The sequence below is a fragment of the Stegostoma tigrinum genome, chromosome 8 (genome assembly GCF_030684315.1).
Source record: "Stegostoma tigrinum isolate sSteTig4 chromosome 8, sSteTig4.hap1, whole genome shotgun sequence".
Classification (NCBI taxonomy): Eukaryota; Metazoa; Chordata; class Chondrichthyes; order Orectolobiformes; family Stegostomatidae; genus Stegostoma; species Stegostoma tigrinum.
The window spans coordinates 40418091-40432781 of NC_081361.1; the positions used below are offsets into that span (position 1 = coordinate 40418091).

Here is a 14691-nt window from a genome sequence, read left to right on the forward strand (position 1 = left end):
TTAAGGCAAGGTTTAAAGGGGATTTGAGGAAAAACGTTTTTATTCAGTGGTGGGTATCTAGAACTGCCTAAAATGGAAGTAGAGTTGGAACCCTCAAGACATTTAAGAGCTATTTAGATGAGTACTTGAAACGCTACAAATCTAAAGGCCAAGTGCGGGAATACAGATAGAGATGTTTGATAACCGGTGCTGTAAAATCTCAGACCCCTTTGCGGACCCCAAAGACCAAATAAAATCCTTGGTCAATGTTTTATCTCCTCCGCCTCTAGATTTCTAGATGCACTTTCAAAGATGGGCTTGTAAGTAACTAATCCAGAGAAGTCTCCCTTTTTCGAGAAGTTAGTTATTATTAGTTTGGGAGCTAGTTTGACGCCGGTGTGAAACCTTGTTTCTTAAAGCGGACTCACTGTAAGCTGCAAGCTCATGAAAGGCGGCTTCTCCCGCGGCGCTCCCTGCCGGTAGAGCAGTGCTAGCGGTCGGCGTTGCCCTGCCCACTCTGGGAAGTTCTCCAATCCAACGATTGGCCGAGTGACTGCCATGGTAACGACAGGCAGTTGGCATGTGACTTTGCTGCTGTTGTTGACTTGAGCTTGCGGGCACCGCGACGCGCGGAGTGGCCTGAGCTGACGGCAAGGAGTCGCGGAGGGGAAGGGGGCGGGGGCGGGGAGAGTTCCAGGCGTCGGCCACTGGACAAGCGCGAGGGACTACTTTCCCCTCTGGCTCGGAAGAAGTCCCGGACCACAGGGGCAGTGCTGCCTGCTTGGGGTCCGTGGTTCTCGCTTCCGAAAATTTGAAATTGGAACCGTCCTGAGCGCGCGCCCATTGACCACCCGCAGTATTGGCAAGGCGCGCGCCTTGTCCACTTGACCCCCTTGTCCAGTACACGCGCAGCGCCTCGGTAACCCCAAGCCCCCCCCTCATTAAAATGGCCGAGGAGCAGGAGCTGATCAGCGCTTCTGAGTTTAGTAAAGGTGAATATTGGAATTAAGGTTTTGCGAGTATGCGTCCGTGTGTTGATCTTTCTGTTCTCAGCCCGGAATGCTGTCGATATTGATTTTATACCTTTTTCTTTCGCCGTTCTCCACCCCAACACCGCTTCAAATTTCTTAATTTCATTTTAGATCGCTTGTACTTCGCAACTCTGAGAAACAAGCCGAAAAGTACAGTCAATACGCATTACTTCTGCATTGATGAGGAGCTGGTTTACGAAAAGTAAGTTTCTAGTTATATAGGTGGGGGAGTAAAAAGTTTCTGCAGGGAGCTAGTGTACGGTTAATTGGCATAAGGGAAGTCAAGAACACAACTTAGGCTAATCTGATTTGATATTTTGATCTTAATTATATTCAGAAACGTCAGTGGATGCGATTGATTTTTTTTTACCGGTTAGCTGCAGTAGACGATGTGCTTCGAAATATCGTATTTTACCAGAAACTAATTTGGATTTTTTTTTGCTGTACTGTGACCGCACGCCAGTGAATTAATTACGGGTATTTTTCAGCTTCTATGCAGATTTCGGACCACTCAACTTGGCCCAACTGTATCGATATTGCTGCAAACTCAACAAGAAACTGAAAGTAGGTAACATAGCAAGAGGTTAGTCATTGTATGAAGTTAAGATGCTTAAATATGGTGGGTCCTGCTGTGAAACCATAATGCAGCGAGTATTCTAGTGTAACTTTGTCTTGAAACTTCAACGATCACCCAGCAATTGGGGAAAAAAGTAGTAGTTTTAAAATGACTGCTCTTCTAAAGTTTTGAACAGAACTAGAGCAAATAATTAGGGATGTAGGGAAAGGGTGTAGGTTTGAGGCGATAATAAGTTAGTGTCTGTTTTTTGGGTGAGATATTCTGAAGGAGGGCGATATATTTGAACTCCGTGCACTTGGATCAATGATAGTTGCGGCTGGGATGTGATTCAAGAATGCAATCAAGTAGTCGAAGATACGAGGTTTCAAATCCTCTATCTGACAGGTGGGTTGGAGGTGGAGTCCGTGTATAAGTGGACATTTGGGGTTAGGTTTATTGTTAACTGATAGAGGTGGTATGTGTTACTAACAATCTTCAGTCAGTCACTGAAAATGAGTGTAGCTGTGATCTGAGTCTGACTGTGGCTTTCAGTATTGAAGACTTGGCACAAGTGAATGTGTTTTGGGACTTGTCAGATTTTAGATACTGAGGTACCAAGGTGTAGAGCTGGATGAACACAGCGGGCCAAGCAGCATCAGAGGAGCAGGAAGGCTTGGCCTGCTGTGTTCATCCAGCTCTATACCTTGGTACCTCAAATTCTCCAGCATCTGTAATTCCTGCTATCTCTGGAAAGATTTTAGATACTATTGTCCTACCAACCAATTGGATTGCTGAGATAATTTGACACCAGTTTCAGGAACATTAATTCTGTGACAACGTTGACAAAATAAACTGTAGCATTTTCTGTAACTAGCTTGCGTGATGGTCCTTCTCCTGTCCCATTATATGCCAAAAAGAATTTTCAAAAGGTGACCATAAAATGCCAATCCTAAATAAATTGGGATGTCATGTTGAAGTTGTTTTGGATGTTGGTGAGGCCACTTCTGGATTATTGTGTGCAGTTCTGGTTGCCCTGTTATAGGAACGATATAACTAAATTGGAGAGGGTTCAAAAATATTTACCAGGATGTTGCTGGGAATGGAGGATTTCAGATATAAAAATAGACTGGAAAGGCTGGGACTTCTTTCACCAGCGCGTAGGAGGTTGAGAGATATCCTTATTTAAGGTTTATAAAATCATGAGGGGCATATATAAGATGAGTGATGAGGGCCTTTTCCATAGGGTGGTTATGTTCAAATCTGGGGGATGTATTTTTATTGTGAGAAGAGAAAGCTCTAAAAAGTGCTGGGGGGGGTGTGCTTTTTTTTACACTGGTTCTTGGGTAGAATGAACTGCTAGAGAAAGTGGTGGATGCAGGTACACTGACAACATTTTGGATAAGTTCTCGAATAGCAAAGGTTTGGAGTGATATGGGCCAAGTATAGGCAGGTGGGACTGGTTTAGTTTAATTTGTCAACATGTTTGGTGTGAACTATTTGGATTGAAGGGTCTGTTTCCATGTATATGACTCTTAAGTCAACTCCCTTTTCCTTGCCAAAAACTCTTTTTAGAAATGTTTCCTTCTCTGCACACAGCTGTTCATTTATGCAGGACTCTTCATTCAAACTCTCACCTTTGAGCTGTATACCAATGCAGAATATCACTAATTGTTACAGTGACTTTTAGAGCCAACTGCAAAATCGCAGAATTATTATAGCACAGAAGGAGGCCACTTGATTTGGCATGTCTGCAGCAGCATTTTGAACATGTGAATTCGTTGCAGTAGCTTGCCATTCAATCCTTTATGCCTGCTTTGCTATGATCAGTAATATTATGCTGATCTGAATGACCAAATAATCTTATTGCCCCCTTATCCACCTTCCCTGAGCTTCAGTATTGTTTCTTCTCCTGAAATAAATTTGCAATTGCATGATTAAGAGAGATTGAGGTATTACTAGGTGACTTTTTTGCAGTCTTCAATAATGGCCGAACATAAAATAGCAGAAATGTGGAATGTGGGTGTTGCTGGTTGGGCCAGTTTTTATTTCCCTTGAGTCTTATGGAGAAGGTGGTGAGGTTTTTTTTCCCCATTTAGAACTGTTGCAATACTTGGGATTTAAGGTGAGTTGATCATGCTGTTAGGAAGAGCTGCCGATGATTTTGGACCCAACAACACAAAATGGAAAAGTAGTTACCATCTACTTTTGTATACTGTGGATAGGTGCTAGGGAGGTGGAGCTCAGTTACTTGCCTCAGCTCCATGCCTCTGATCTGCTCTTGTAGATAAGATATTGATATGGCTTATCCAGTTTCTGGTCAATGGTGAGTCCCCAGGATGTTGGTTTTGGGGTTTCAGCCATTGAATGTCAAGGAATGATGATTAGATTTTCTCTTTTCAGATGTTTATCACCTGGCTCTTGTTGTGTAACTGTTACTTCGTATTTAACATCATAGAGATGTACAGTGTGGAAACAGACTGTTTGGTCCAACTTGTCCATGCCAACTAGATATCCTAAATTAATCTAGTCCCATTTCTCCCTCAAGCCTTCCTATTCATAGACTCATTCAGATGCCTTTTAAATGCTCTAATCATACTAGCCTCCACTACTTCCTTTGGCAGCTTGTTCCATACACACACCACCCTCTGGGTGAAAAAAACAGCCCTTTGTCCCTTTGCAATCTTCCCCTCTCAGCTTGAACCTCTGCCCTCTAGTTTGGACTGCTCTACCCTGAGGCAAAGACCTTGACTATTCATCTCATCCATGCCCCTCATGATTTTATAAACTTCTATAATGTCACCCTTCAGCATCTGATGTTCAAGAGAAAACAGTCTCAGCCTATTCAGCCTCTCCCTATAGCTCAAACCCTCTAGCCCTGGCAACATCCTCGGAAATCTTTTCTGAACCCTTTCAAGTTTAATAGTATCCTTGCTTATAGCAAGGAGACTAAAATTGCACACAGTATTGCAAGAGTGGCCTTAGCAATATCCTGTACAACTGCAACATGACTTCCCAACATCCTTACTCAATGCGCTGACAAACAAAGGCAAGCATACCAAATGTTGCCTTGTCTACCTGGGACTCCACTTTCAGGGAACTAAGAGTCTGTAGACTCCCATCCCTTTGTTTGGCAATGCTGTCTGGGATTTTACCATTAAACGTATATGTCCTGCCCTGATTTGCCTTACAAAATATAGCTCCTCGCATTTATCTACATTAAACTCCATCTGCCACTCCATGGCCCATCGGCCCATCTGATCGAGGTCCCATTGTACTCTGAGGTAACCTTCTTCACTGACTACTACACCACCAATTTTGTCAACAGCAAATTTACTAACTATAGCTCCTACGTTCATATCCAAATCATTTATATAAATGACAAAAAGCAGTGGACCCTCTTCACATTGCTGGTCACGGGCCTCCAGTTTGAAAAGCAATCCTCCACCATGACCCTCTGTCTGTTGCATTCTAGCTAATTATTTTTTAATCCAAATGGCTAGTTCTCACTGTAATCCATGTGATCTAACGTTGTTAACCAGTCTACCATGTAGAACCTTGTTGAACACCTTACTGAGATCCACTGCTCTGCATTTATCAGTCCCCTTTATCACTTCAGAAAATCTCAATTTAGTGAGACACAATTTCCCAAGCACAAAGCCAATTTGACCATCTCTGATCAGTTCTTGCTTTTCCAAATACTTGTAAACCCTGTCCCCCATAAACCCTGTCTCTGAGAAACCCCTCAAACAACTTGTCCACCACTTCTGTCTGGTTCACCAGTCTAAATTCCCTGGCTTTTCCTTATCTCCATTCTTAAATAATAGCACCACATTAGCCAACTTCCAGTCTTCCAACACCTCGCCTGTGGCTGTTGATGATACAAATATCTCAGCAAGGGGCCTAGCAGTCAATGGCCTAGCTTCACAGGGTTTTAGGGTGCACCTGATCAGGTCCTGGGGACTTATCCATGTTTATGCATTTACACTTTTCAAGATATTATTATTTCTCCAAGTTCACTAGCTTCCATATCCTTCTCTGCAGCAAACACTGATGCAAAATACTCACTTAGTATCTCACCCACTCCTGCGGTTCCACACATAGGCAGCCTTGCTGACCTTTAAGGGGCCCAATTCTCTGTATAGTTACCGTTTTTTGTCCATAATGTATTTGTAGAAGCCCCTTATCTTCCTAAGCCAGTAAATTGTCGAAGATTTTCTACATATGGGTACAGGCTGCTTTAGTACCTGAGGAACTGTGAACGTTGCTGAACATTGTGTAATCATCTGTGAACGTTTCTACTCTGATTTTTGATTTAAACTTGAGGAAAGGTTATTGATGAAGCAGCCGACTATGGTTAGAACCAGGACAGTATTCTGAGGAATGGAGAGCTCTCTTGTGGTGCAGAGATAGTGCCCCTACCCATGAACCTAAAAGGCCTAGGATTAAGTCCCACCTGCTCCAGTGGTGTATAATAACATCTCTGAATAAGTTGATTAGGAAAAGTAGATTAATTTATTTTTAAATTCTGAGAAACAAAGAGGGCTCATGTGATCGATTGGTAGTGCCCTACCCCTTGAGCCCAGGCCTCCTGGTCAAGTCCCACCTGCCATGAAGTATATTATAATAATCTCTGAACAGGTTGATTGGAAAATATCTATTTTTTTTAAAAAAGAAGAATTCCTGACGTAAACCTGGATTGAGTGGTTAGGTTACCATGGAATGATCACGCCTGTGAAACCTCTTCCTAAAGAACTGGGGCAGTTGTAGCAGAGTGGTAATGACCTTACGTCTGAGCCACGTCTAGGTTCAAGTCCTAGCTGCTTGATAAATGAATAACAATATCCATTACTGGACAATGTTAGAAAACATCTACCCTGAGGAACTTCTGCAGTGATGTCCTGTGGCTCACTAGACTATCCTCCAACAACCATAACTATTTTGTTTTCTGCTAAATATGATTCCCAAACAGCAGACACGTTTTACCCACTTCCTATTGACTTCAGTTTTTGTTTTGCCAGCGTTAATTTGAAATCCACAAACCTGCCTGCCCTGATCACCCCATCGTCTCCGCCTGCTCCTGCCTCACTGAACTCATCTCCACCTCTCTGGACTCCATTTTCTCCCCCTTGGTCCAGGAACTCCCTACCTACGTCTGCGACACCACCCACACCCTCCACCTCCTCCAGAACTTCCAATTCCCCATACAGATGGCCTAAAGGCCCTCCGCTTCTTCCTGTCCCGCAGACCTGACCAATCCCCCTCCACCGACACCCTTATCCACCTAGCCGAACTTGTCCTCAACCTCAACAACTTCTCTTTTGATTCCTCCCACTTCCTACAGACAAAGGGGGTGGCCATGGGTACCCGCATGGGCCCAAGCTATGCCTGCCTCTTTGTAGGTTACGTGGAACAGTCCCTCTTCCGCACCTACACTGGCCCCAAATCCCACCTCTGTTACATTCCTCCGTTACCTTGACTGTATCGGCGCCGCCTCGTGCTCCCAAGAGGAGCTCGAACGGTCATCCACTTCACCAACACCTTCCACCCCAACCTGAAGTTCACCTGGACCATCTCCAACACATCCCTCACCTCTGTCTCCATCTCAGGCAACCACCTAGAAACCAATGTCCATTTCAAGCCCACCGACTCCCACAGCTACCTGGAATACACCACCTCCCACCCACCGTCCTGCAAAAATTCCATCCCCATTCCCAATTCCTTCGCCTCCGCCGCATCTGCTCCCAGGATGAGGCATTCCACTCCCGCACATCCCAGATGTCCACGTTCTTCAAGGACCACAACACCAACCACCACCACCGCCGCACCCCCACCCCCACCCGCGGTGGTCGAGAACACCCTTGACCGTGTCTCTCGCAATTCCCGCAACGCATCCCTCACACCCTGCCCCCACAATAACCGCCAAATGAGAACCCCATCCCCCCAGTCCTCACATACCACCCCACCAACCTCCGGATGCAACGCATCATCCTCTGACACTTCCGCCATCTACAATCTGACCCCACCACCAAAGACATTTTTCCATCCCCATCCTTGTCTGCCTTCTGGAGAGACCACACTCTACGCGACTCCCTTGTCCGTTCCACACTCCACACTCCCCTCCAGCCCCACCACACCTGGCACTTTCCCCTGCAACCGAAGGAATGCTATACTTGCCCCCACACCACCTCCCTCACCCCCGTCCCAGGCCCCAAGATGACTTTCCACGTCAAGCAGATGTTCACTTGCACATCTGCCAATGTGGTATAATGCATCCGCTGTACCCGTTGTGGCTCTCTCTACATTGGGGAAACCAAGCGGAGGCTTGGGGACTGCTTTGCAGAACACCTATGCTCGGTTCGCAATGAAAACTGCACCTCCCAGTCGCGAACCATTTTAACTCCCCCTCCAGGTTGTCCATCCTGGGCCTCCTGCAGTGCTATAATGATGCCACCCATAGGTTGCAGGAACAGCAACTCATATTCCGCTTGGGAACCCTGCAGCCCAATGATATCAATGCGGAATTCACCGGCTTTAAAATCTCCCCCACCCCCACCTACTGCATCCCAAAACCAGCCCAGCTCGTCCCCGCCTCCCTTACCTGTTCTTCCTCTCACCTATCCCATCCTCCCACTTCAAGCCGCACCTCCATTTCCTGCCTGCTAACCTCATCCCGCCCCCTTGACCTGTCTGTCCTCCCCAGACTGACCTATCCCCTCCCTACCTCCCCACCTATACTCTCCTCTCCACCTATCTTCTGCTCTATCCATTTTTGGTCCGCCTCCCCCTCTCTCCCTATTTATTTCAGAATCCTCTCCCCATCTCCCTTTTCTGATGAAGGGTCTAGGCCTAATACGTCAGCTTTTTGCTCCTAAGAAGCTGCTTGGCCTGCTGTGTTCATCTAGCTCCACACTTTGTTATTTCGGATTCTCCAGCATCTGCAGTTCCCATTATCTCTGATTACAATTGCTTCAACTTTGGAGTTCAACTCTTTTCCATGTATGATCCAAGGCTGTAATAAGGTCACAAACTGAGAGACCATGGCAGAACCCAAATTAAACATCATTAAGCAGGTTACCTAAGTGTAAGTTCTGCTCAAAAGCACCCTTTTTGTAACTTTGATTTGTGTGAAAAATGCCAGAGTTGATATTAGCTGGGTTAGATTTGACCTCATTGTTGTGGATAGGAAATTCCTGGGAAAATTTCCACTTGTATGTTGTAGCTGTACTGCAACATTTTGGCTATGAAGGTGGCTAGTTCTGGAGCACAAGTCTTTATTACTCTGGTGGGAGTATTGTCAGGCTTTGTACCCTTTTGTAGTGTCTTGCACCTTTTTTTTCAAAAAGGGTGCATTTTTAGTATATTTAGGTATTCCTTTATTATGTGAGGTGAAACCTGGAACCTCAGGTGGATACCCAGATGGATTATCCACTCGGCAATTCTGCTGAAGGTAAATTACAATCCACTTTTTTTTCCTTCTTTGAACCCCCCCCCCCCCCCCCCCCCCCAACTCCCCACCAAGTGTTGAGGAAGTGGACAGAGCTTGTGGAGCCTCTTCCTGTTTTAATTGTCCACTACCATTCAAGACTTGATTTGTCAGGATTGCAGAGCTTGGCTCTGATGTGTTAGTTGAGAGGTTTCTTAGGATTGCTGAGGGGTGTCTTTTTACATGGTTGGAAAAGCAAATCACATTCATATTCTTAATAGTAAGGTCCTGGGGAGTATTGCTGAACAAAGAGACCTTGGGGTGCATTGTTCCTTGAAAGTAGAGTTGCAAGTGGACTCGATAGTGAAGAAGGTATTTGGTATGCTTGCCTTTATTGGTCTGTGTATTGAGTGTAGAAACTGGAAGGTCATGTTGCAGCTGTACAGGATGTTGGTTTGGTCACTTCTGGAATATTCTGTTTAATTCTGGTCTCCCTCCTCAGGAAGGATGTTGTGAAACTTGAAAGGGTTCAGAAAAGGTTTGCAAGGATGTTGCCAGAATTTGAGGGCTTGAGCTGTAAGCAGAGGTTGAATAGGCTGGGCTATTTTCCCTGGACCGTCACACGGTGAGGGGTAACCTTATATAAGTTTTTATTAAAATCATGAGGGGGCATGAATAGGGTGAATAGACAAGGTCTTTTCCCTAGGTTGGTGGAGTTCAAAACTAGAGGCCATAGGTTTAAAGTGAGAGGGGAAAGGTATAAAAGGGAACGAAGGGGCAGCTTTTTCATGCAGAAGGTGGAATACATTTGGAATGAGCTTCCAGAGGAAGTGGTGGAGGCTGGTACCATTACCACATTTAAAAGGTATATGAATAGAAAAGGTGCTGCAGACAAGGATGATGAAAACGGAGTGATGATTTTCAAAGAAAGTTGACCATAAACCTGCAGTGCTATATCGAAGGTGCAGGGGAACAGACTATTTGGAATGTTCAAAAGGCATGTCAGCTCAGGAAGTCCCAAATGTCCACCTTTCTCATGTCATGACTCTGACTTTGCTAGCTTCTGTCTGTTGGCTAATAATGCTTGATTGTTGTCCTTTCTGGTCTTATTATTATTTCCTCTTTTCTAATCTGCATCAGCTATATAACCGTTATTTTTCTGTTCCTGATCTCTTACACCCTTAGCTTGCATAGAAACTCTGGTCATAGGTTCTGAATTCATCACTATAAACTATTGCAACTCCAGTTTACCACAACGTCATTAAAAACAAAACTCTGACCATAGGAACATGGCTCAAGGGCCGGTATTTGCTCTTGTTTATCCATTCCCCATCCATGATTGATCTAAGAAAAAGATAACTTTGAATTTGTTTTCATAGTTGGTGACAAAACATCAGAGTTAACGTTTCGGGTCCGGTGACCCTTCCTCAGAACCGAGTTTGTTTCGAGGAAGTTCTGAGGAAGTGTCACCGGACCCAAAACGTTAACTCTGACTTTTTCTTCACGGATGCTGCCAGACTTGCTGAGCTTTTCCAGCAACTTCTGTTTTGTTCTTGCTTTACAGCATCTGCAGTTCTTTCGGTTTTGTAACTTTGGAGGTGCTATCACAGAAAATAAGGTAGGGTCAAAAGCAGAATAAAAATCAAAGAACTGCAGATGCTGTGAATCAGAAACAATAACAGAAGTTGCTGGCAAAGCTAAGAGGTCTGGCGGCATCTGTGAAGATGAAATCAAAGTTAATGTTTCGAGTTCTGTGGAAGGGTCGCTGGATCTGAAACATTAATTTTGATTTCTCTTCGCAGATGCTGTTGGATCTGCTGAGCTTTTCCAGCAACTTCAGTTTTTCTTAATGCCAAAAGCAGTTGGATGCAGTCAGCCCTAGACTTTCCTGCTTCTGTCAAGATCAGCAATTAATGGGACTTGAGGAATGTGCTACTTCTTCTTTCTGCCTTGTCGAGTAGATTTACATCCAGGCGAGTTCGTGCCCAAGTGCAGCAAAACCCAAACAGAATCCAGAATAAGGCCAACAAGTGGCAACTAACACTTGTGCTACACAAATGCTAAGCAAAGATCATGTTTAACAAGACAGGAATCTAACCTTTGCCCTGTGATATTTAATGGCATTGTTGCTGCTGTATCCCCACAATCGATATCATGCAAATTTCTATTGACAAAAAACTGATTAGAAATTGATACGGTAAACATATTGGGAATAGTATTGGTAGTACTGAACTTGTTGCTATATTGCGGTAAACTTTGTCAAAGCTTCACATCTTGTACTTGTTAGGACCCTTGTTGATTTTTCATTATTTTTATTATTTTATCAATTTTGGTTTGAAGCTGAAGATGACTTATGGACTATGAAACAGCCTGTAGTAAAAGGAGAAGAACAGACGAAATGCACTTTGAGAGGGCAGGCTGGAGGCTAAGTACAGGCTGATTCTTCATTAAAAACACTTAAGTGAATACCACAACCCTGGGAAGAGCATTGTATTTAAAGTTAGCAGAAGTATGCCATTAATGAAGTTAGTACTTGGGAATTGGTTCTGTCCAATTTAGAAGACCTTGGAAGTCACCCTGCCTTCAAGTGGATGGCAGTATTTTAACAGAAATTAAAGCCTCAGGAAAAGACAATGTCAGTCCATTAGGGGTGGAACCAAAAGTAAAGTCTTTTTTTTCCCAAACTGTTTTCTCAGGAAATGGGCTTGGCTGATAATGGCTCAGTATGAAGATTTGAAAGCTCCCTGCCTAACCTCCCATACCAGCTTCTGGAAGCCCAAAAAGAAGAAAGTATTACTACCCATTCCTGAGTAAACTGAGAAGTAACCCTAATTGGTAGTTCTAGAAAAGCAACAAAGAAGTCCACATTTATGCCTGTGAAACAATACATCCCTGGAAACTATTTAAGTAATCTGGTCAATTTTTTTGCAATTTTCTTTTATTAATCCCTTTAACTTTCTATCTGTCTGCCTTTGTCTTTTGTATGAGATGTTGGCCAAACACAGATGTTCGGGGATGCAAGCATTGAAATTAACCACTACCTTGTTTAATTGTTCCTCTGCTCAAGTTAGTGTGTTTAATACTTAAGTCTCTTGATTGCAATACAAAACCACTGTCTGGAATTAATCATTCACAAAGTCTTGGATTGGTTCTTCCAAAGTCTGGTTGGGAAACATTGGCGTAATTAGTGGGTGTTTTCTCTTTAGTTTCACTACAAATACAGAGGTAGCAAGGCTGATTTTTGGTTCACCTGTCTGCCGCCTTGTTGTTATGCAGTCTTCGGGGCAATTTGCTGAAATACCAAAGTATTGAGAAAACTGGATATAAATTATTTGCAACACTCAAGGTGCTGACTATACCCACCCTGTCACTATTGCAATACTGTCACACAATGTACCAACATCGGGGAGTGATTCTGCAATTGGACAACATTTTGCTACATAATCCTGAGTGAGTGAGGAATTATACTGATGACTAATTTGATCATATAAATCAGCATCATGGTGCACTTGCATGTACTGGAAGTTCCATATATTAATTACACAGGGCCCCGTTCTTTGCAGACATAGAACGTGTACACGTTTCATGGCAATAATATAGCGGGCAGCCATTCTCTAGCTTATCCCCTCTGATCAAAGCATCACTCAATCGGCCAACCTGCTTGTTTTTGAAATTTAAACCGGGCTTGGCAGTTAATGATGACTGACACAGGTGAATTTTCCGTAGCAACATCCTTACCAACCAGAGTTGATTTTGCCAATTAATCAGACTCCATTTCATACAGTATAAATATTGTTTTCTTTTCTTTTGGGTATTCCTTGCGAATTATCCTGTTGAGTCCAAGACACACATTCTCAACAAAATGTGTTTTTTTTCTCAGCAGTACAGATTGTTGGTACCACGGCCAAGCCACTAATTCTTCACGACTGAGCTAGGCAAATGCATGTTTTATCTGTTGTACTTTTCCAGACTGGACAATTGTTACAGTCAGAGCTGATACAAATAATCATGTAGCCAAACCTCTGGGGTTTAAAATTATAAAGGGGTTCTATCAGTTAACTGTAGATCGTATATGTGGAAAGGTTTGATTCTGGAGAAGCCATATCTTTACAGGCCTAAGCTCAGAGACTTCGGTGAACCACACCACCAGCTATACAATGGGGAAACTTCAAAAGTTCGTTTTCTAATGCCACTGGATAACCTATTCAACCACAGTGCAGTGTAATGTATTTGGAACTGTCTGTGGAGTGATGAAACATACAATGGCCAAGCTCAAGGCTTTTTAATAATTTATTGTGAAGATTGTGCTCTTGGATGTTTTTGTAAAACTAAGTGGATGTTATTTAACAAGAAATTTCTTTCTCCTTTAGTCATTTACTTTGTCAAGGAAGAAGATTGTCCACTACACCAGCTTTGATCAACGAAAACGAGCTAATGCAGCATTTCTAATTGGTGCCTATTCAGTAAGTAATGCTTTCATTTATACTTGCACTTTCATTTATCTCTTCTTTGAAAGAGTTAACTTTAATTATGAAAGCTTCGTCAGTGGGGTGGGGAGGGTGTGGTGTGGTGGTAAAAACTGCAGATGTTTTTAAGACCAATCTAGTGCCCAATCTAATCACTGAAAGCTCTAAAGTTTTTTAGTTTTTTTAAAAAAATATCAGTAGAAGTTTGCAGAGTGTTAGTCACCCAAGGTCAAGTAAAGATTGGCTCACCTGATAAAAGATTTAGCGACAGATTTTGAGGACTGCCTTAAATGAGAAGAAGGGTAGGAGGAAATTCCACATACTAAGATATTATATATAGTTTTCCTGCGATTCCTAGTGGCTCATGAGGTAGTCAGTTTCTTGTCCTGCTAATTTGATCAGAACAAGATTGATCGTTAGCTTGAGTGTCATCAGGGTCCTTGTCTGTACAATGCTTGATATTACTGCCTCAGACCCAATGATTACTTCATTGCTCTCTCTCTACAAAAATATGATACCATAGCCTCACTGTGACGAGCTGTATTAGCTTGTTAGCCAGTAATAGGGCATCAATTGGACTTCTGTTCAGTGATCGCAGTAGAAATTTGCATTTTTCTTTCAGCTTTTTAATATTAAACTTTTCTACTTGCTATGAAAAGCTGTCCAAAATGAAATACTGCAGTTTTATAACTAATATATTAGATTTGTCACACCCCAGACTGGAAGCTTATCCATGTTTTGTCTTGATGCTTTTATAGCAATTAATTTACGTAAAATTTCCAGACCATCTGTGTTCATGGAGTTCAAAGTCCTAGGACCAAAATCTAGAGTATTGATTAAACTGACAGTATATACTGTCATCTTGCACTGATGCAGCTAGCAACAGATTTGCTTTGCTTTTGTCAACAGTTTTTATTCGATTTGGTCTTGCATGTTGCAGTCTTTTTTAGAAAAAGATTCTTTCCTGAAATGTGCGCACGTTTCAATGTTACTTGCCAGTGCATGGACTTCCTCAATATTTGTTTTGTACTATTTGCAACTCCTCAAGGTGTAACTACCCATGAACATCCACTTGCTGACCTCTAAACTGGAACAAAGGTAATTGAAGAACTTTTGAGATGGTTCTTGTAGGGCACTTGTCTGAGGAACTTCCTGGAACTGTGCTGATTTGCCTCCAATGTCCATAGCCACCTTTTTTTTGGAGTCCATAAAAGTCTAACCAATGGGGATCTTGAA

General features: G+C 43.1%; 1 protein-coding gene across 2 annotated transcripts in view; it reads left to right on the forward strand.

The window, feature by feature from the left end:
- Positions 1-687: 687 nt before the first annotated feature.
- The window catches only part of cdc14ab (cell division cycle 14Ab), a 115984-nt gene continuing 101980 nt past the window's right edge, over positions 688-14691 (forward strand). For both annotated transcript variants that reach the window (XM_048539164.2, XM_048539165.2), the window contains exons 1-4: positions 688-971; positions 1122-1212; positions 1499-1574; positions 13360-13452. In XM_048539164.2, the coding sequence (XP_048395121.1) occupies positions 926-971; positions 1122-1212; positions 1499-1574; positions 13360-13452 (306 nt within the window). In that variant the 5' untranslated portion in view covers positions 688-925. The remainder of the gene's footprint in view (positions 972-1121; positions 1213-1498; positions 1575-13359; positions 13453-14691) is intronic.